The sequence below is a fragment of the Thalassophryne amazonica genome, chromosome 9 (assembly GCF_902500255.1).
Source record: "Thalassophryne amazonica chromosome 9, fThaAma1.1, whole genome shotgun sequence".
Taxonomy (NCBI): domain Eukaryota; kingdom Metazoa; phylum Chordata; class Actinopteri; order Batrachoidiformes; family Batrachoididae; genus Thalassophryne; species Thalassophryne amazonica.
Genome location: NC_047111.1, coordinates 94,271,315 through 94,291,468, shown reverse-complemented (window position 1 = coordinate 94,291,468; position 20,154 = coordinate 94,271,315). Strand labels below are relative to the sequence as shown.

Below are 20,154 nucleotides of genomic sequence, written 5' to 3'. Positions count from 1 at the left end.
GTCTGACATAAAAACATATGAATGAAATCCATATAGTTTTTGAAAAAAAATAAAAAGGACCTATACTTTATTGACAGCCCTCGTATTATAAAATATAGGCAGACGGGTCTATCAAGTTGCTTGTCGAAGGGTCTGTGGAAGCCATAAAGGTTAAAGTTGCTGGTCTTTGAGCAGGATTACATAAAAGATTTCAGCCTATCTCCAAGAAATGTGGTAAAATAACCACTGTTTGTGAAATGAACAGCACTTACTAATTATTTATAAATAATAATTTTTGTTACTTTATTTTTGCAACAAAAAAGAGCATTTTATACATTTTGGTTGATTTTGCAAATTGTTTCAGCCATTTTTCATAAAATATGGTGGAATAATTACATTCATCAGGAGTAAGTCCCATTCAAATTTTGTTTTGTATTGGCATCCAGATGGGGATTGTTGATAGTTTCCACTTTTTTAACATAATGAAAGAGGACTTTTAAAAAAAGCTTGGCAAATTATGCAAAAAGTCTTCCTGCAGTTCCCATGAAACTTGATTGAATAACAAATTCATCACGATGAGAAACCCTTTAAATTTTGGTATTTTTCGGTAACCTGAGATGCATTATCAAACATTTTTTTTCCTACTTTTTGAAAACCTTTTTCATATATATAGTTTACAATTTTTAATAAGTTTCCTAAACTGTGCAAAATGTTTGACAATTTTCCCTTAACCTTGGTAATGATAACATATAAGTTATGAAGACAAAGAATCCTTTCAGTTGTAGTCTTTATTAACATCCAGTTGAAGATACCTAAGGGTTTGTTTGTTTCTTTGTTGTTAATCCATATCTGATCAGCATTCATAAGTCTGAGCAAAGAGAAGATGCATGAAAAGCTCAGTTTAGTTTTTGTTTTAATTTAAACATAACCTAATGGTCTATTTTCACCATCAAGCGTTAAAAATTCCCGGAAATTAAAAAAGAAACAAAACCTGACAGCTCTCATTCATCTTACACAATTATTAATTCCAATACAAAATTTCATTTTTTTTTAGTGACACTCTGACTGCTTTCCTGGTTATGAAAGTATAATAATGATTGGTTGGGGACTGGGAAAATGGAACTATATTATAGAAATGATTGAGATCTGCATCTAAGAATTGATTTTCTTTGCTATTGTGTGAAATGCATTTTTGGACAATGAGGACCCATGTAGTTGTTTATTACAAATGCCTGGTGCACAGGGATTGCTTAGCATCTCGCATAGTGAACTTTCTTTATTCTTTATTCACCCTCAGGTGGAAATGGAAAGGTTGGGAAGAAGAAGAAGGCGAAGGGTGGAACAAAGACTTCTAAATCAAATGGGACGTGTTGGGCGAACATGCCCCTGCCTCCTCCACCCATGCACCCTCTCCCTGGTACCGAGGTTGACCTTGACCAGTACCCCCAGGAAAGCCACGGAGGAGGGTAAGACATGTTCATATCTCATCCATCTCTGGACTCCAACGCACACACAAACATGTCTACACACAGAAACACAAACACCTAGGTCAGAATCCCCAGCACCTGTGTCCAGTGACTGTGTGTTTGCTTTCAATCAGAGATTCTGGTTAAGAGCATCACAGGGTTCATTTTGCTGGCTGTCTACTTCTGTAATACAGATAAAAGAAAAAAAAAAATATTTTTCAGAAAGAATCATCTCTTCAATTAAATAATTATGTTTCACCATCACATTTTTGTCCACACATTAGATATGACGGAGACAGCTGGGGTCCACCCCTGTCAGTCCAGCCTTACCTTCACCAGAACTTGGATAACGAATTGGAAGAGGAACGAGGTCCCACTCCACCCCTGAGGGGGAGAACTTCCTCACCTGCAGCAGTTCCATTCAGCCAACCACCGTCTTCTTCTCTCAGCTCCGCCCACCATGAAGAAATGCAGTCCATTTTACAGGCTCACTTGGATGAGCTGACCCGAGCCTACCAATACGAGGTGGCGAAGCAGGCATGGTAAAGCTCTTTGAACATCCAATCTACCACATTTTAATGCCTGCTCTGAAACCTGGTGTATTTTATTGTTTAAAATATCAGATTGATAAGATTACAGTGATGAGATCCATTGGCTATATGTTGATTATATAAAACCAATGACAATTCATACAAATATAATGACATTTAAAAGTGGTCAAGATTTTACAATGTATTACTGGTTAGCAATACCACTTTAAAGTCCTCTCTGTTTCTCTTTTAAATCAACAGCAGCAGACATTATTTCAAATAGATTTCTCAAACTCAGTACTCCAGCAGCTACTAACCAGGTTAGGTTATCTCAGGCAAGCAAATTTAAATACAGAAAAAAGGGAACATAAATAGTCATGTTCTTCTTGGAAGGTTTTCATCAAGGCGCTTGCTTATGGGATGGTAGGATCTCCATTTGACTCCTGGCCAGCCAAATGAGTAAAGGGGTAGACCATGGGTAAAACCAGTGTGACCCAGGTGGGATGAATGTATCCCAAACATGCCAACCTATCTCAAAGTTATCAAGCTAACTAAGGTTACAAAGTACAGTTGTACGTAAAAGTTTTGGCACCACTGATAATTTTCATGATTTTCCTTTATAAATCATTGGTTGTCTGGATCACAAATTTCTGTTAAATATATCATTTAGCAGACAAACAGTGATATTTGAGAAGTGAAATGAAGTTTACAGGATTTACAGAAAGTGTGCAATAATTATTTAAACAAAATTAGACAGGTGCATTAATTTGGGGAATCCAACAGAAAAAAAATTACATCAATCCTCCTTTTGCAGAAATAACAGCCTCTAAATGCTTCCTATAGCTTCCAGTGAGAATCTGGATTCTGCTTGAAGGTATTTTTGACCATTCATCTTTACAAAACATCTCAGGTTTGTTGGTTTCCAAGCATGGACAGCTCGCTTAAAATCACACCACAGATTTTCAATAACATTCAAGTCTGAACTGAGATGGCCATTCCAAATCATTGTACTTGTTCCTCTGCATGAACGCCTTAGTAGATTTTGTGCAGTGTTTCGGGTCATCGTCTTGTTGAAAGATCCAGCCCTGGCACAACTTAAACTTTGTCACTGATCTGAAGAATCTGCTGATATTGACTGGAATCCATGTGAGCCTCAACTTTAACAAGATTCCCAGTACCTGCATTGGACACACAGCATGATAGAACCACCTCCAAATTTTACTGTAGGTAGCAAGTGTTTTTCTTGGAATGCTGTGTTCTTTTTCAGCCATGCATATCACCCCTTGTTATGTCCAGATAACTCAATTTTAGTTTCATCAGTCCTTATTTCACCAGCAAATTATTCCAAAATGAAGCTGGCTTGTCCAAATGTGTTTTAGCATACCTCAAGCGCCTCTGTTTGTGGTGTGTATGCAGAAAAGGCTTCCTCTGCATTACAGCATCTCCTTGTGTAAAGTGTGCTGTATAGTTGAATGATGCACAGAGACACTGTCTGCAGCAAGATCATGTTGTAGGTCTTTGAAACAGTTCTGTGGGTTAACTATGACTGTCAACCCACAGAACTGCTTCAGCTTATCTGAGATTTTTCTTGGCCTGCCACTTCGGGCCTTAACTAGTACTGTGCCTGCGGTCTTCCATTTCCTCACTATGTTTCTCACAGTGGAAACTGACAGCTGAAATCTCTGAAATAGCTTTTTGTATCTTTTCCCTAAACCATGATGCTGAACAATCTTTGTTTTCAGGTCATTTGAGAGTTGTTTAGAGGCTCCCATGTTGCCACTCATTAGAAGAGATGCAAAGGGGGAAACATTTGCAAATGTCCACCTTAAATACCCTTTCTCATGATTGGATTCACCTGTGTGAGGAGGTTAAGGGTCAATGAGCTTAGCAAACCAATTTTGTGTTCTAATAATTAGTGCTGAATGTATTCAAAGCAATAAATGACAAGGGTACCCAATTTATGCACCTGCCAATTCTGTTTAATAATTATTGCACACTTTCTGTAAATACTAGAAACTTCATTTCACTTCTCAAATATCAGTGTGTTTGTATGCTATATGATATATTTAACTGAAATTTCTGATCCAGACAACCAATGATTTATAAAGGAAAATCATGAAAATTATCAGGGGTGCCAAAATTTTTGCATACAACTGTCGGTAATCTGGTTTCAGGTGATTGATTAGCAAATGCATTTTGTGGTGCTAATAACCTGGGCGCAGGTGTTAAAAACTATGACCAGTATATAGCCTGTGTAACTATGATATTATCAGTGTAAGTTATTTCCTAGCTATCTGTGCCAGCTAAAAAGTCCTAACAACCCTATTCCACAGAACACCCTTGTATTACAATTGCCCATGACTCAAAAAAGTGCAAATTTGGAATGAACAGTGGTGGGCACAGATAACAAAAAAAAAAAAAATTAACTTTGATAACAGATAATCAGATAACTGAAAAGTTATCTTTTAAAAGATAAACTGATAACCACCCAAAAATGTATCGGAAGTTACAGATAACCGATAAATTCCAGTACTGCCTCTGGTACATTTGCAACTACTAACAAACTGAATTGGAGTTTGAATTTGAACACCACAATCCCTTCTGGTAGTAAAAGAGAGAACAGACCCAAACAATGAGCCTGCACTTCTGTCTTTGAACATCTTGCCCCCTGCTGGAAGCTCTTGTTTACTACATGGATTCCAACACAGGCGCAAACTGTGCACAGCCACAAAGCCCAGCTTCCCAATCCCAACCCAATCACAACGCTCCGGTCAGGCGGAGATCTTGGAAAATAAAGCCCTGCTGAGTTATGGTTTGGTGTATAAATAAAATTAATACTGATAGAATAACTTCATTAATGTCAATTCTGTAATTTGTACAAAGTTAAAATATAACATATATCTTTTAATGTTGAATAATGCACTAATTCTGAAGTTTTGTAAAAAAAAAAAAAAAAAAAAACACAGACAGATCGCAAAGGATTCTGGGTAAAATGTGCCTCTTCTGCTAAATACTCATTGGTTGAGTTTTGTAAACCAACACGTTACCAAACCAACACATTAGTCAACCAACACGTTAATGTGACGTGTGTCGTGCGTGGTGTTTACAGATAAATGTGTTTTTGTAAAATATTCCATTTTTTATTTGTAAAAACAGGCATTTTTACGGAGCCCTGGAAGTGTCATCGCAAAATGTTTTGCAGTGGAGAGAATGTGTGTTCATTTTATTATATTGTGCACATGTTTTATTATATTGTGGACACGTTTTATCATATTGTAAAACGTGCATTCAATATTGTCTTGACACATAAATGTTGGCTATTCGCCCTATTGGCGTTTTAAATCCCGCAAAACCTCAGAGAGGTCCCGCACTGCGAGATCTCAGTAACACTGAGAACTGCATTGAGACGCTCTGGTCACACTGCACTTTAACCGCTGCACACGGACACCATTAACCATTAACATCGCAACATAAAACTATTTTTATATTGTGCCTAAAACTCTCGTGAATATGTTTTCTGGCTTTTTAGACGTTGTTATTGCATTTGTTTTATGTAAACATGGAGAATCACAGGCTGTCTCTCCGTTATTTTCAGTGGGAGCTGCTGTGAGCTACACTCGCTTCCTGATTATGTCGTTCTGGGGGAAAGTGAAGTTTGCTCTTTAACGTCTTGATTGTTGTTCTTTACAACACTTTGTCCTCCGAGTGTTAGAGGACAAGTTAGAGGGACAAGTTAGGACATGCCCAGCTCACCACAATTTCTCTGATACTACTGGACTGGTAAGCATTGAAACTGAGATAGGCATGTCCCAACTTGTCTCTAACACTCCGAAACGGAGGTGTCCTTGTCTCGCTCAAACAGCGAATCGGTCGTTACGCACGAAGCCTCCGTGCGGCTGTCCATGACAAAATCTCTTGTTAAAAGTGAAATCTGCCGGAAAATGGCTGATGTCCCAGCTCTTGTGATAACCAGAGAAAGGGCACACGACGGTCTCGTATCCACAGAGCCATCAGCTTAGAATGATCTGGCGTTTTCTGCCCTCGTCGTCGCAGCTCGGAGCGCGGCGTGCCGAGCGTCCTTAAAGCTGTAGTAACAGTCCTTATTCTCTGTGAAGCCTGTAAAATTTTCACCGAAAGCCAGATAAATTTTTAAAATGGTTTCCAGGTGCCAGTCTCTAACAGCTTCTGAAAAAATTCTGATGGGAAAAAAAGTCCAAATCATTCCGCCATTTCCAGACAATGAAAATCCGACGAGGGGGCGGGACCACTCCTTCCACAAGGCGTGCTTACAGGAGAATGACGTCACCGACAGGTGTGGAAAAACTCATGCATGCGCACGAGGGTTCAAGGCTTGTCTGACGTAAAAACATATGAATCAAATCCATATAGTTTAAAAAAAAAATAAAAAGGACAGTTATTTTATTGACAGACCTCGTATACCAAGTTTGTTCAAGACTGACAACAACAGATCAAGAAGTTAGTACTGTGATACTTCAAAACACACCTCGATTTGCTATTTGGAATTAAATGGGAAGTAACGGCGTTCTGTGGAATAGCCCCATAACAGTGCTAAATAGAATTTAAATAAGGATAAAATTTCAGTGTTTTTTGTTTTGTTTTGTTTAGTACAACAACACTGAAAGTCATATTATCTCAGATATTTGTTTTGAAATGCTTAGAAAGGAGTGAGCAGCCTACTAGCAGCATACTTGCAAAAGACTACCTATGACACCCCACACCTAGATGTCATTCAAATGCCAATAATTATGCATAAATTCATTACTTGACAAATTACCTGACTTCAAAATAAAAAATATAACATTGATTTATATTCACGATCATCCATTAAATTAATTTGTCCAGTTTGTTATGGTGTCTCAAAATAAGGGACTGTGTATAAAAAAGCCCTAAATTGTTAATGCAGTTTTGTTAAATCCCTTGAATTAAAGCCAACAGTACAAGCGCATGTTGATTGTTTCGAGCAAAATTATATACAGAAAATATTATGAATGAAATATTATCAGTATAAGTCCTTTGTTGTGTCATTTTCATTATTTAAAATAATGAAAAACAATAATATATGATTTTCTTCTAATGCATTCCATGTATGTTTTGTTCATAAGGAGTTATAGTATCTCCAAACCCAGTTGTTTTTAAGACAACTAATTCCAATATTTCCCTTGCACAGTGAAACAACTGCCTGCAATTTTAGATATTTTCTTCTGTTGATATTTTCGGGTTTAACATATCAGTGACCGATGTCTGAACAGTGTATAGTGCTGGTATTTGCACATCAACCCAGTCCTCTGTTCATTGATTACACCTTTGAGGGAGGTTTGGAAAACTTGACAAGCCAGCGGCAACATGTGTTGGAGGCTAATGACTAGGTTTGGTCTAACATGCTGCTCTGACATCAGTAAATAGAGTTGGTAATTATGCATGCATCTCCGCTATGGTGGGATGTGAGCCATCACAGAAGACAGCTGCGGGGGAGATAACAGGCATGTTGGTGACTGTCCTGCCCATCCAGATATCCTTTATCCCATCCAATTACAACTCCTTTGTGTTAAAACAACACACATCCACACTGCAAAAGTAATCTGTGAAATCACTGCAGGCTGTCATAGCTGGTAAAAGAAGAATTAAGTAAATTTATGCATATTGCCTCTGTACCTTTCTGAAGATGCACCAGTTCAGCACTCTGGAAATTCTGTTGCAGTCTCTGTGCTCAGTGCCTCATGTCAGTTGCTTTCTTCATTAATGCATATTATTTCCTCCAACTTCATTAGGCACATGAAGAGTAGTCCAAATATGTCTAACACACCAATCCCTCCTGTGGACTTCATGTCCAGTACACTGGGCTCTGACTTTGGGGCCACCCTCCTTTCTGAAGATGATGAGGATGAGGATGAAAGATATGCTGTGGTGTCAAAGAATTGTGCGGCTTTGAATACACGCCAAGTCATAGTTTGGAGAACTTTGATGGGTCAGGTATGTTTAAAATATGGTCAAATAGATTATTCATCCATCCATCCATCCATCCATCCATTTTCCTCTACATATCCAGGTTAAGTCAGGTAGCCCAGATGTCTTTCTCCCAAACCACACATACCCCACCTAAAGGTTTTCCCAAGCCAGATGGGACATACTGTAATCTATTATGGTTCAACCTTGGGTTCCTCTCCCAGAATCCTATTCAGATGTTCATTTTGTGTTTTGTTAAATTTGTTATTTTTGTATTGGTAGCATGTCCAAAGCAGATGGCCACCCCTGTGTGTCTAGTCTGTTTGAGGTTTCTCACTACTATAAAAAAAGCATTGTTAGCATTAGTTGGTTTCATTCAAATTATCAAATTAACTTCATCTCAGTAAAACAAAGTGCATTATATTTGGAAATAAGCCTAGGAATTCAAGTCAGAAATCTAACAATACAGTATATGATGTTGAAATTGAAATTGTAACTGAAATTAAAATTTTTGGAGTTATTACTGATGAAAAATTAAGATGGAAAACACAAATAAATTATGTTAAATCCGTTGTTGTCCATTCGGCTGCTCCCGTTTTTGTGTTTGGGGTCGCCACAGCAGATACAGCCAGATCCGCATCGACAGTTGGCACACGTTTTACGCCGGATGCCCTTCCTGACGCAACTCCAGTTTCACCTGGAGAAACACACACAGCCACTGGTGTTCCAAAGAGGTCACCCATCCCAATACTAACCAGATGCCACACTGCTTAGCTTTTACATAACATAATAATTATGTTAAATCCAAAATGTCAAAATCCATTGCAATGCTGCCTAAAGCCCAAGATTTCCTCTCTCGGTTTTCACTAACTACTTTATATTATTCATTAATAGTTCCATACATGACATTGCATTGAGGTTTGGGGAAACACATATATATAAAACAAAAACATTCAATGTTTTATTGCCAAAGAAAGCCATACAAATTATCAATCAACCAATCAATCAATTTTATTTATATAACACCAAATCACAACAAACAGTTGCCCCAAGACGCTTTATATTGTAAGGCAAGGCCATACAATAATTACGTAAAAACCCCAGTGGTCAAAACGACCCCCTGTGAGCAAGCACTTGGCGACAGTGGGAAGGAAAAACTCCCTTTTACCAGGAAGAAACCTCCAGCAGAACCAGGCTCAGGGAGGGGCAGTCTTCTGCTGGGACTGGTTGGGGCTGAGGGAGAGAACCAGGAAAAAGACATGCTGTGGAGGGGAGCAGAGATCAATCACTAATTGATTAAATGCAGAGTGGTGCATACAGAGCAAAAAGAGAAAGAAACACTCAGTGCATCATGGGAACCCCCCAGCAGTCTAAGTCTATAGCAGCATAACTAAGGGATGGTTCAGGGTCACCTGATCCAGCCCTAACTATAAGCTTTAGCAAAAAGGAAAGTTTTAAGCCTAATCTTAAAAGTAGAGACGGTGTCTGTCTCCCTGAGCTGAATTGGAAGCTGGTTCCACAGGAGAGGAGCCTGAAACCCTAGGAACTACAAGTAAGCCTGCAGTCTGAGAGCGAAGCGCTCTATTGGGGTGATATGGTACTATGAGGTCCCTAAGATAAGATGGGACCTGATTATTCAAAACCTTATAAGTAAGAAGAAGAATTTTAATTCTATTCTAGAATTAACAGGAAGCCAATGAAGAGAGGCCAATATGGGTGAGATATGATCTCTCCTTCTAGTCCCCGTCAGTACTCTAGCTGTAGCATTTTGAATTAACTGAAGGCTTTTCAGGGAACTTTTAGGACAACCTGATAATAATGAATTACAATAGTCCAGCCTAGAGGAAATAAATGCATGAATTAGTTTTTTCAGCATCACTCTGAGACAAGACCTTTCTAATTTTAGAGATATTGCATAAATGCAAAAAAGCAGTCTTACATATGTGTTTAATATGCGCTTTGAATGACATATCCTGATCAAAAATGACTCCAAGATTTCTCACAGTATTACTAGAGGTCAGGGTAATGCCATCCAGAGTAAGGATCTGGTTAGACACCATGTTTCTAAGATTGTGGGGCCACGTACAATAACTTCAGTTTTATCTGAGTTTAAAAGCAAGAAATTAGAGGTCATCCATGTCTTTATGTCTGTAAGACAATCCTGCAGTTTAGCTAATTGGTGTGTGTCCTCTGGCTTCATGGATAGATAAAGCTGAGTATCATCTGCGTAACAATGAAAATTTAAGCAATGCTGTCTAATAATACTGCCTAAGTTTGATTGTGTACAATTACTTTTGGATATGATGAGAAATTTAAGTTCACTGATTAATTTAAAATGTTTGTGTTTTGTTCTCTTTATATTGTACTGAATTGTATTGACTTGTTGAACTTCTACATATAAACGGATACACTGCACTCACGAATAAAAGGTGCCAAACATAAACGAAAACTGTGAAAGAAAAAGAAAAATGTCTGCACACTTAAATCCTTTTGTACATTTAATAACCAAGCTTTCGGTCGAGGAAGGTCTGTCGACCGAAAGCTTGGCTATTAAATGTACAAAAGGATTTAAGTGTGCAGACATTTTTCTTTTTCTTTCACATTGAATTGTTGAACTTCTATAAAAGGTAGACCGTGATAGCAAAATTGGCTAGCTTGCTAACCTTGATGTTCTATTTTTCAGAGAATTCAAACTTGTTACCTTCAGACACTGCAGAGCACCAAAGGCAAATAGAAATATCTATAAGAAAGCCTTTGTACCAAGTGCTGTTAGAGTTTTAAATGAAGTGCGGATTTTATATTTTTGGGATCCAAGAATGTTCTCCTGACTTTACAATGGCTCCATGTGAGCTGTGACAGGGGTTTCTTGTAATATTCATCACTTTATTGCCAAAATTGGTTGCAACCTTAACTTTTGACCCCTGTATAACTGAAAGTGGCCTTTGTCATTGTTTTTGCTCTTTTTACCCTGTAAATCCACAACATTTACTCTAGAATAGTCTAAACTATATCTTTTTGGAGTCATTATGATTATGCTGGGCGAAGACGACGACGAAGAAGAGGAGGAAAACGTTGCCACGAACAGCGGGGAGAAGAAGAAAACTAGAAGGGTGGAAATGAGAGTGGGGACTTTGAATGTTGGTAGTATGACTGGTAAAGGGAGAGAGAGCTGGCTGATATGATGGAGAGGAGAAAGGTAGACATATTGTGTGTGCAAGAGACCAAGTGGAAGGGAAGTAAGAGCAGGAGCATCGGCAGTGGGTACAAGTTGTTGTACCATGGTGAGGACAGAAAGAGAAATGGTGTTGGGGTCATTTTAAAAGAAGAGTATGTTAAAAGTGTGTTGGAGGTTAAGCGAGTGTCTGACAGGGGTGATGAGTGTGAAGTTGGAAATTGAAGGGGTGATGATGAATATCATCAGTGCATATGCCCCACAGGTAGGTTGTGAGATGAAGGAGAAAGAAGATTTCTGGAGTGTGTTAGATGAGGTGGTGGAGAGTGTGCCCAGCATGAAAGAGTGGTGATAGGAGCAGACTTCAATGGGCATGTTGGTGAAGGGAACAGAGGTGATGAGGAAGTACTGGGTAGATATGGTATCAAGGATAGGAATGGGGAAGGACAGATGGTAGTTGATTTTGCTAAAAGGATGGACATGGCTGTGGTGAATACCTACTTTAAGAAAAGGGAGGAGCACAGGGTAACATATAAAAGTGGAGGAAGGTGCACACAGGTGGACTACATTCTTTATAGGAGATGCAAGCTAAAAGAAATCACAGACTGTAAGGTGGTAGCAGGAGAGAGTGTCACTAGACAGCATAGGATGGTTGTTTGTAGGATGACTTTAGAGGTAAAGAAGTAGAAGAGAGTGAGAGCTCAACAAAGGATCAGATGGTGGAAGCTGAAGGAGGAAGACTGTTGTGTGAAATTTAGCAAGCAGGTGAGAGAAGCGCTAGTTGGAGGGAAAGCAATTTTGGACAATTGGAAGAGTACTGCAGATGTGGTGAGGGAGACAGCTAGGGCAGTACTGGTATGACATCTGGACAGTGGAAGGAAGACAAGGAGACTTGGTGGTGGAATGAAGAGGTCCAGGAAAGCATAAGGAGAAAGAGGTTGGTGAAAAAGTTTTGGGATAGTCGGAGAGATGAAGAAAGTAGACAGGAGTACAAGGAGATGCGGCGTAAGGCGAGAAGAGAAGTGACAAAAGCAAAGGAAAAGGCATATTGCGAGCTGTACAAGAAGTTGAATAGTAAGGAAGGAGAAAAGGACTTGTACCGATTGGCCAGACAAAGGGACAGAGCTGGAAAGGATGTGTAGCAGGTTCGGGTGGTAAAAGATGCACATGGTAATGTGCTGACAAGTGAGGAGTGTGTGCTGAGAAGGTGGAGGGAATATTTCGAAGAGTTGATGAATAAAGAAATGAGCGAGAGAAAAGGCTGGATGATGTGGTGAGAGTAAATCAGGAAGTAAAAGAGATTAGCAAGGAAGAAGTGAGGGCTGCTATGAAGAGGATGAAGAGTGGAAAGGCAGTTGGTCCAGATGACATTCCAATGGAGGCATGGAAATGTCTAGGAGAGATGGCAGTAGAGTTTCTAACCAGATTTTTTAATAAAATCTTGGAAAGTGAGAGGATGCCTGAGGAGTGGAGACGAAGTGTGCTGGTTCCTATTTTCAAGAACAAGGGTGATGTGCAAAGCTGCAGTAACTACAGAGGCATAAAGCTGATCAGCCACAGCATGAAGTTATGGGAAAAAGTAGTAGAAGCTAGGCTTAGAAAACAGGTGAAGATCTGTGAGCAGCAATATGGTTTCATGCCGAGAAAGAGCACTACAGATGCAATGTTTGCTCTGAGAATACTGTTGGAAAAGTACAGAGAAGGACAGAAAGAGTTACATTGTGTGTTTGTGGACTTAGAAAAAGCTTATGATAGGGTGCCAAGAGAAGAGTTGTGGCATTGTATGAGGAAGTCTGGAGTGGCAGAGAAGTATGTTAGGGTAGTACAGGACATGTACAAGAATAGTGTGACAGCGGTGAGATGCGCAGTCGGAATGACAGACTCATTCAAGGTGGAGGTGGGATTACACCAAGGATCAGCTCTGAGTCCTTTCTTGTTTGCAGTGGTGATGGACAGGTTGATAGATGAGATCAGACAGGAGTCCCCATGGACTATGATGTTTGCAGATGACATTGTGATCTGTAGTGAGAGTAGAGAGCAAGTTGAGTCTAGTCTGGAGAAGTGGAGATATGCTTTGGAGAGAAGGGGAATGAAAGTCAGTAGAAGCAAGACTGAGTACATGTGTGTTGAGAGGGAGCCCAGTGGAATAGTGCAGTTACAAGGAGTAGAAGTGGTGAAAGTAGATGAGTTTAAATATTTGGGGTCAACTGTTCAAAGTAATGGAGAGTGTGGTAGAGAGGTGAAGAAGAGAGTGCAGGCAGGGTGGAGTGGGTGGAGAAAGGTGGCAGGAGTGATTTGTGACCGAAGAATATCAGCAAGAGTGAAGGGGAAAGTTTACAAAACAGTAGTGAGACCAGCTATGTTGTATGGTTTAGAGACAGTGGCACTAACAAAAAGACAGGAGGCAGAGCTGGAGGTGGCAGAGCTGAAGATGTTGACATTCTCTTTGGGAGTGACAAGAATGGACAAGATTAGGAATGAACATATCAGAGGGACAGCTCAGGTGGGACGGTTTGGAGACAAAGTCAGAGAGGCGAGATTGAGATGGTTTGGACATGTGCAGAGGAGGGACCCAGGGTATACAGGGAGAAGGATGCTGAGGATGGAGCCACCAGGCAGGAGGAGAAGAGGGAGACCAAAGAGGAGGTTCATGGATGTCCTGAGAGAGGACATGCAGGTGGTTGGTGTGACAGAGGAAGATACAGAGGACAGGGTGAGATGGAAATGATTGATCTGCTGTGGCGACCCCTAACGGGAACAGCCGAAAGACAAAGAAGAAGAAGAAGAAGATGATCAGACAAATAATATGATATTCCTTTCAATATAATTGGAATATTTTAAAATTTTGACCCCTTTAGGTCATGAGAGGTCAGCTCCAGGATACCTCCACATCTGAAAATAAGTATTAGTTATTAGTGTTTAGAACTAGAACACACTCTGTTTAGAACACAGGCAGCCTGTCAGGCTCTTGCTCCCTCACTAGTGAACAAAAAAAACAAAATAAGAACCCAGTGATACCTAAAACACTTCTCTTGTGGCAGAGTGTGATTCCCAACTCGGTGGATGTAATCCTCTGGTTTCCAGCAGAGTGCCACAGCCTCTGATTTGGAGGTTGTGATTCTCATCCCAAATGCTTCACGCTCAGCTGCAAACCATCCCAGTGAGCGCTGGAGGTCACCTACTGAAGAAACCATGACAAATAAACCCTGCTGCACCTTAAAATTCTGTTTGTAAAAAAAAAAAAAAAACATGTACAAAGCATAACCTGGCATAAACCAAACCAACTGAAAATCAGTTAGATTATAGAAGATAAATAGATTACAGGAGTTCTAAAAGGATGCTTTAGTCACATTATAGACCCATGACTTTGTGTATGTAAGTGAATTGAAGACCACATTCCCACATCATTTCTGCACATTTTTTATTTATTTATTTTCCTACAAAGTGTTAGATATATTTTTAGAAAGACTGTGTACTCGCATGCATCAGAACCATGCTGTAGACTGCTTCAGAAGTCATGCATTTAATATTAAAGATTTGATCAATTCAAAAATAGCTTTCTATCTGAAACCATTTGCTTATAGAGAGACCTGAATGTGTCTCCCACAGGGACAGGATGTTACTCTTTATTTAGATTCCACTGTTAGACAGGTTAAGAGAATCACTCATGCACTGAGAATGTGTTTTTCATTGCTTTTATTACTCTACTGCAGGGCAGGAATGAAGGACAGTGTGGCTATAAATAATCCCAAAAATTAGCAATACAAAGAATTTTGAAGTTGTCATATATTGTATGGCTGTTTATTTAAAGTTCAGTCATGCATATGGAGCAATGTCTTCAGTCCAGAGAATCAAGACACGAACAAAGTCGGTAATGTTGGCAGTATTTCCACAGGGGACACCGAGTTGCAGTTGAAGCTTCCCGCTTCCAATGGTGAATTTGTAAATACATTTTAGGGTGACAGCTTCTTTGGATGACATTTTTGATCATATGGTGCGTATTCCGTTCCCATTTCCTGATATTTCATAGTGATTTTTTGCCATATTTTGACCCAACTTATGTCGAGGTGGCATCAGGCTGCTTTGAGGCGAGTGCAAGGTGGTAGAGTCCGTCTGTCTTTAACATGTTCCTTTAACATGAATGTACAACTGCTTTTTCGCCACTCATCGAGTACTTTGATATCGCTGCACCTCTGCATGATGTTTTAAGCAAGCGTGTTGTCGTGATGATTCACCGTGTCTAGATTTACTTCTAATTTGCCATTTTATTTTTTTTATGGACCACAATGGAAATAAATGTTTTCACTTTCTTGTTTCATCCATTTTTTAATGTATTTACAATTACATTATGTATTTACATTGAACTTATTAATAAAATCATGCAAGCACTCATGCTTTTAATATATAGATGATTTACCGCCCCCTGTTGGATCAGTGTGTAAGTCCAGAATGTAAAAATCAGTGCTCATTGTTCACTGTTATTAACTAACATATGTAGCTGCTATAAAAATATTAGTCCTATCAATGTTTGGTTTTGGCGCCATTCATCCTTGACCCAAAATATGTAAACATACCAAACGGCAAATGTCACCTCTCCCCAATTTTTGCAACATAACACTTTATTAAACTGACTAAACCAATTGAATTACAAAAACACAAAAAATCAATAATACTAACAACACTGTTATTGTGGTTCATGTTATAAACTAACATGAACCACAATAACAATATTTAAAACCCCAAAACCCCAAACTCCCATGGTGCATTGCAACACAATGTCCATTGTTTACTGGTTTGCTAAAATTTGTCCTATCAACTTTCCATTTTCGCAGTATTCATCCTTGAACCAAAATACATAAGCACCAAACGGCAAATGTCAGCTGTCCCTGGTTTCGCCATGATCAAAGCCAGACACATGCATGCACACACGCACACAGAAGCCACTTTGTTATTACAGTATTATATAGATTCACCATTATAATAAATCTGAATTTCACACCTGTATGTAAACTTTGGAATCCATCTTCATATGCATGCAGAACTGTGTGTGTATGTGGGAATGGGAGGGGGGTTATACTGTACAAATTATAGATCAGCTATTGTCTGTTTAACTGCTTGTCATAAAAGTCTAAAATGGTCTAATTTCAAGTCCAAATTTTGCTTAGACGCAACCATATTTAACTGTAAAATTTTGAAAAAAAAATTGATATTGCACAATATGATCCCTTTAAATCGTCTGGTCCTTCCTGTTGTGTAGGTATAACTTCTCAGCAGTGCCACTCGGACAGCTCTGGCACAGCTGACACAGGTGCACAGGGCACGCATAGCCTTGGACACAAGAGGGCACCACTTACTGGCCTCAAACCGCAATCAGACAAAGTTGGAACTCTGCCCAGACCAAGAAACACCAACACAGACTGTAAGTTGTGTCTTTTATTCTCTTAGAGAATCCTGTGTTACAAGAAGGAGAATAATGAGTAGCTGCAGTATGATGTCTTATTCATATGCGTTGCCAAATATGCTCGTCTGCCATCCTCTCAGCAGCCCACACACGAGCCATGAAGTCCCCGCACAGCGCGGGCGCTGCCTGCATGCACAGCTCATGGGCAGCTGCAGCCTCAGACCCATCTCAGGAGTGCATGGTAACGGTGTCGACACTAGAACAGCAACATATGGTGTCCTGGAGTGGCACAACAGCATCCAGCAGGGCCACCCTGAGTCGGGGTTCCCACCAGAGACCTGGCACAGATCCATCTCGCAACGGGCATCCACCAACAAGCAGCACAGAAAAAAGGGAACACTGTAAGTGTTTTTCTTTGGCGACATTGTGCTCTGTGAGGTGATTCCTAAATGCCCCCCACCCCCACCCCCGCCCCAAGCCAAACATACACTGCAAAGGTTGAAATACTGCTCACTTTTGACTAAAACATCTTTAATCTTTCATAGTTCTGAGAAATGTTGTTTGCATCCCATCATATGGCTCTAAATAACAGTAGTGGTAGGGCTGCACAGTGTTGAAGTGCCTTGTTGCTCGGCTTTAGAATGAAGGTGTGTTAAGGCCCTGTTTATTTGTTTGTTGTGTTTTTAAATCGATTGGGAGTACACTTTTTAATATTTATCAGAACAGCGAGCATGAATGCACAGTGTACTCAACAAATATTGTCATAAATGTGTGTAATGTAAGATGCATCTTTACATAAATGTAACTCTGTCTGTAGATTCTTAGTCAGACAGCAATCGCAATCATTCACAATAATTATTACAATTGCAGGTAACATTTGCTTGCAAAAAAATGCAACAAAAGTGTCCTTTATTGGGTTCCTATCAGACATTGCGACGATATGCTATTAGACCACTACATTTTCTTTTAGACTGTTGGCATAAAATGGGAAATTTGTATCAATCAATTCTGTGTTTGGAACCAAAATTATACTGTGAACCTCACAAGTGTAATATTTTGTCTAATACATGATGGACATGAAATAAATATTCAACAGAATTTTTTTCTGCCTGCCTCTTTCAGAGTCTTTGTGAAGCAACTTTGCCGCAGTTGCCGCCTTGTTCATAAACGCTATGAGATTTTCTCTCTGCGAGCGACAGAGAATGATGGCAGAGAAAGAAAGTGCAAGATAAAATGTGGAGCTGTAAATGTCATGTACAGACACAGACACCAGTCTCACAGTGTTATTTTCATCCCCCTCTTCAAAAGAGTCGACACTATGTTCTATGTCTGCTTCTGTTTTCTGTCACACCATGTACAACAATTCACACAGCGGAGATGAAGCGTAATCACAAGAAAAATGGCTAAAATCAAAGGACTTGCATCATTTGTAAATATATTTTTTAATGTCATTTGTTTTTCTTTTAAATTATTATTATTATTATTATTATTTTATTTTGCTATGCAAGCCGAACCTGATGTTGTCTCTTTTGTAATTTATTAATGTGAGCCATTCTCAATAATGCTCAAAACCTTAGTTTATTTTGATGAAGCTTCTGTATTGTTGTATTTTTGCACAGAGAGGTCTGGTGGAAATAAGCACAAACTCATTGTCGGCCGAGCTGAGGAAGGTGAAGACAGACGTCTCAGTTCAACAGAACCTAAACAGATGATAATATATACTGTTGCAATTGTTTTGAGAAATACCAATATATATCGTATGGAGCGTTTCAAGGCAAAAAAAAAAGAAAAAAAAGAAAAAAGGGAGTAATATGCCAAAATAATGTTTGCTGAGAACCTTATTATGCATTGTACTTATAATAACACTTGGCATATCTTTATGGTAACAAAAGCAAAATATCAGATATCCAAAGTTACTTCTCTGCCATGTCCAAAAGGGTCTGTTAGCAAAATTCTATGTATATTCTTTCAGATAGAGCTACTCAAATTACACAAATGAGTGATGTGATGACAGTGCAATACTCAAAGGACAGCATGGGAACATGGATTTAAGGCCATACGTTACTTTGAGGAGGCAAAGACAGTTACTTTAAAACATGCCGAGGTAGAGCATTCAATGGCAAATACGTGATGTTAAACATCACTGTGTGATTTCTTTGTATCAAGTACTGCGTTGTTGAATTATGGATTTTCACTGCGTTTTACAAAGATGTACAGAATTAAGTGACTGATGTTTTGAAAAACCTTTTTCCAATTATGTGCCATTGAGATTCACAATGTAATGCTTTTACACTTGTTTGATGGTTTGGTTCTGATCATTGTTCTGGTAATGGCTCCTTCACTTGAAGAATCTTCCCCTGCCACATTAGTTTGACCCCAGGAACACACCATCACATACCACAAGGCAGTTTTTTTTTCTTTTCAATAATTTGATGCAAAATAAAATGTGTATGTGAAACTGAGTTTTTTTATTATTATTTGTTATTGGTGGAGTTTTTTTTTATCATTGGCAAGATCATGTCTACGAAGTGTGTAACAATTTATTTTTCACAAATTATTCAGCCTCTCAAATGCAAATTTTGAAATATTTCAAATTCCAATGGAGTTGATTCCAAAAAACTCTATTTTGGTCTCATCTGACCACATGACCTTCTCCCATGCCTCCTCTGGATCATCCAGATGGTCACTGGTGAACTTCAAATGGGCCTGGACATGTGCTGGCTTGAGCAGGGGGACCTTGCTGCCCTGAAGGATTTTAAACCATCACAGCATCATGTGTTACTAATGTAATCTTTGTGACTGTGGTCCCAGCTCTCTTCAGGTCATTGACCAGGTCCTCCTGTGTAGTTCTGAGCTTTCTCAGAATCATCCTTAACCCACAAAGTGAGATCTTGCATGGAATCCCAGACCGAGGGAGATTGACGGTCATCTTGTGTTTCTTCCACTTTCTAATAAATAATCATAACAGTTGTTGTCTTCTACCAAGCTGCTTGCCTGTTGTCCTGTAGTCCATCCCAGCCTTGTGCAGGTCTACAGTGTTGCCCCTGGTGTCCTTAGACAGCTCTTTAGTCTTGGCTATGGTGTACAGGTTGGAGTGTGATTGATTGAGTATGTGAACAGGTGTGTTTTATACAGGTAACAAGTTCAAACAGGTGCAATTAATACAGGTAAAGAGTGCAGAATAAGAGGGCTTCTTAAGAAAAATGAACAGATTTGTGAGAGCCAGAATTCTTGTTGGTTGGTAGGGGGTTAAATACTTATTTTAGTAATTAAAATGCAAATTAATTACTTAAAAATCATACAATGTGATTTTCTGGAATTTTTTAGATTCTGTCTCTCACAGTTGAAGTGTACCTATGATAAAAATTACCGACCTCTCCATTCTTTGTAGGTGGGAAAACCTGCAAAACTGACAGGGGGTCAAATACTTATTTTCCCCACTGTACATATAGATGATGAAACCCAATTGTATTCAACACTGCTAGAAATGTTCTATACAAAGGATCAGCGGGTGTGTTATTAAGATTGTTAAAATACTCCTCAATCAAGAATTTAAAACAGGTTGCACATAACATTCACTAAATTCATCAACAAAAATTTTACATACAACTGTGGATGCCTGCTCAACACTATAATTCAAAC

General features: G+C 39.2%; 2 protein-coding genes and 1 long non-coding RNA gene across 3 annotated transcripts in view; all 3 read left to right on the top strand.

Moving 5' to 3' along the window:
* The window catches only part of LOC117517989 (roundabout homolog 2-like), a 334,769-nt gene extending 333,435 nt beyond the window's left edge, over positions 1-1,334 (top strand). The window contains exon 27 of the mRNA XM_034179106.1: positions 1,277-1,334. Coding sequence (XP_034034997.1) covers positions 1,277-1,334 — 58 coding nt within the window. The remainder of the gene's footprint in view (positions 1-1,276) is intronic.
* Positions 1,258-17,337, top strand: LOC117517988 (roundabout homolog 2-like). The gene is made up of 6 exons (XM_034179105.1): positions 1,258-1,445; positions 1,730-1,987; positions 7,765-7,913; positions 16,369-16,530; positions 16,653-16,913; positions 17,330-17,337. Exons 1-6 carry the CDS (start codon positions 1,360-1,362, stop codon positions 17,335-17,337), a joined length of 924 nt encoding a protein of 307 aa, XP_034034996.1. The 5' UTR covers positions 1,258-1,359.
* On the top strand, positions 7,912-18,554 carry LOC117517672. The gene is made up of 4 exons (XR_004562789.1): positions 7,912-7,966; positions 16,369-16,530; positions 16,653-16,913; positions 17,635-18,554. It is a non-coding gene; the product is annotated as an uncharacterized LOC117517672 (long non-coding RNA).
* The last annotated feature ends 1,600 nt before the right edge of the window (positions 18,555-20,154 follow it).

Bases quoted from the DNA above. Each gene is read 5' to 3' on its own strand.
- LOC117517988 (XM_034179105.1), top strand. From the start codon at position 1,360: ATGCCCCTGCCTCCTCCACCCATGCACCCTCTCCCTGGTACCGAGGTT. The intron at 1,446-1,729 runs GTAAGACATGTT...TCCACACATTAG, and splicing joins CAGGAAAGCCACGGAGGAGG to ATATGACGGAGACAGCTGGG. The intron at 1,988-7,764 runs GTAAAGCTCTTT...CAACTTCATTAG, and splicing joins GAGGTGGCGAAGCAGGCATG to GCACATGAAGAGTAGTCCAA.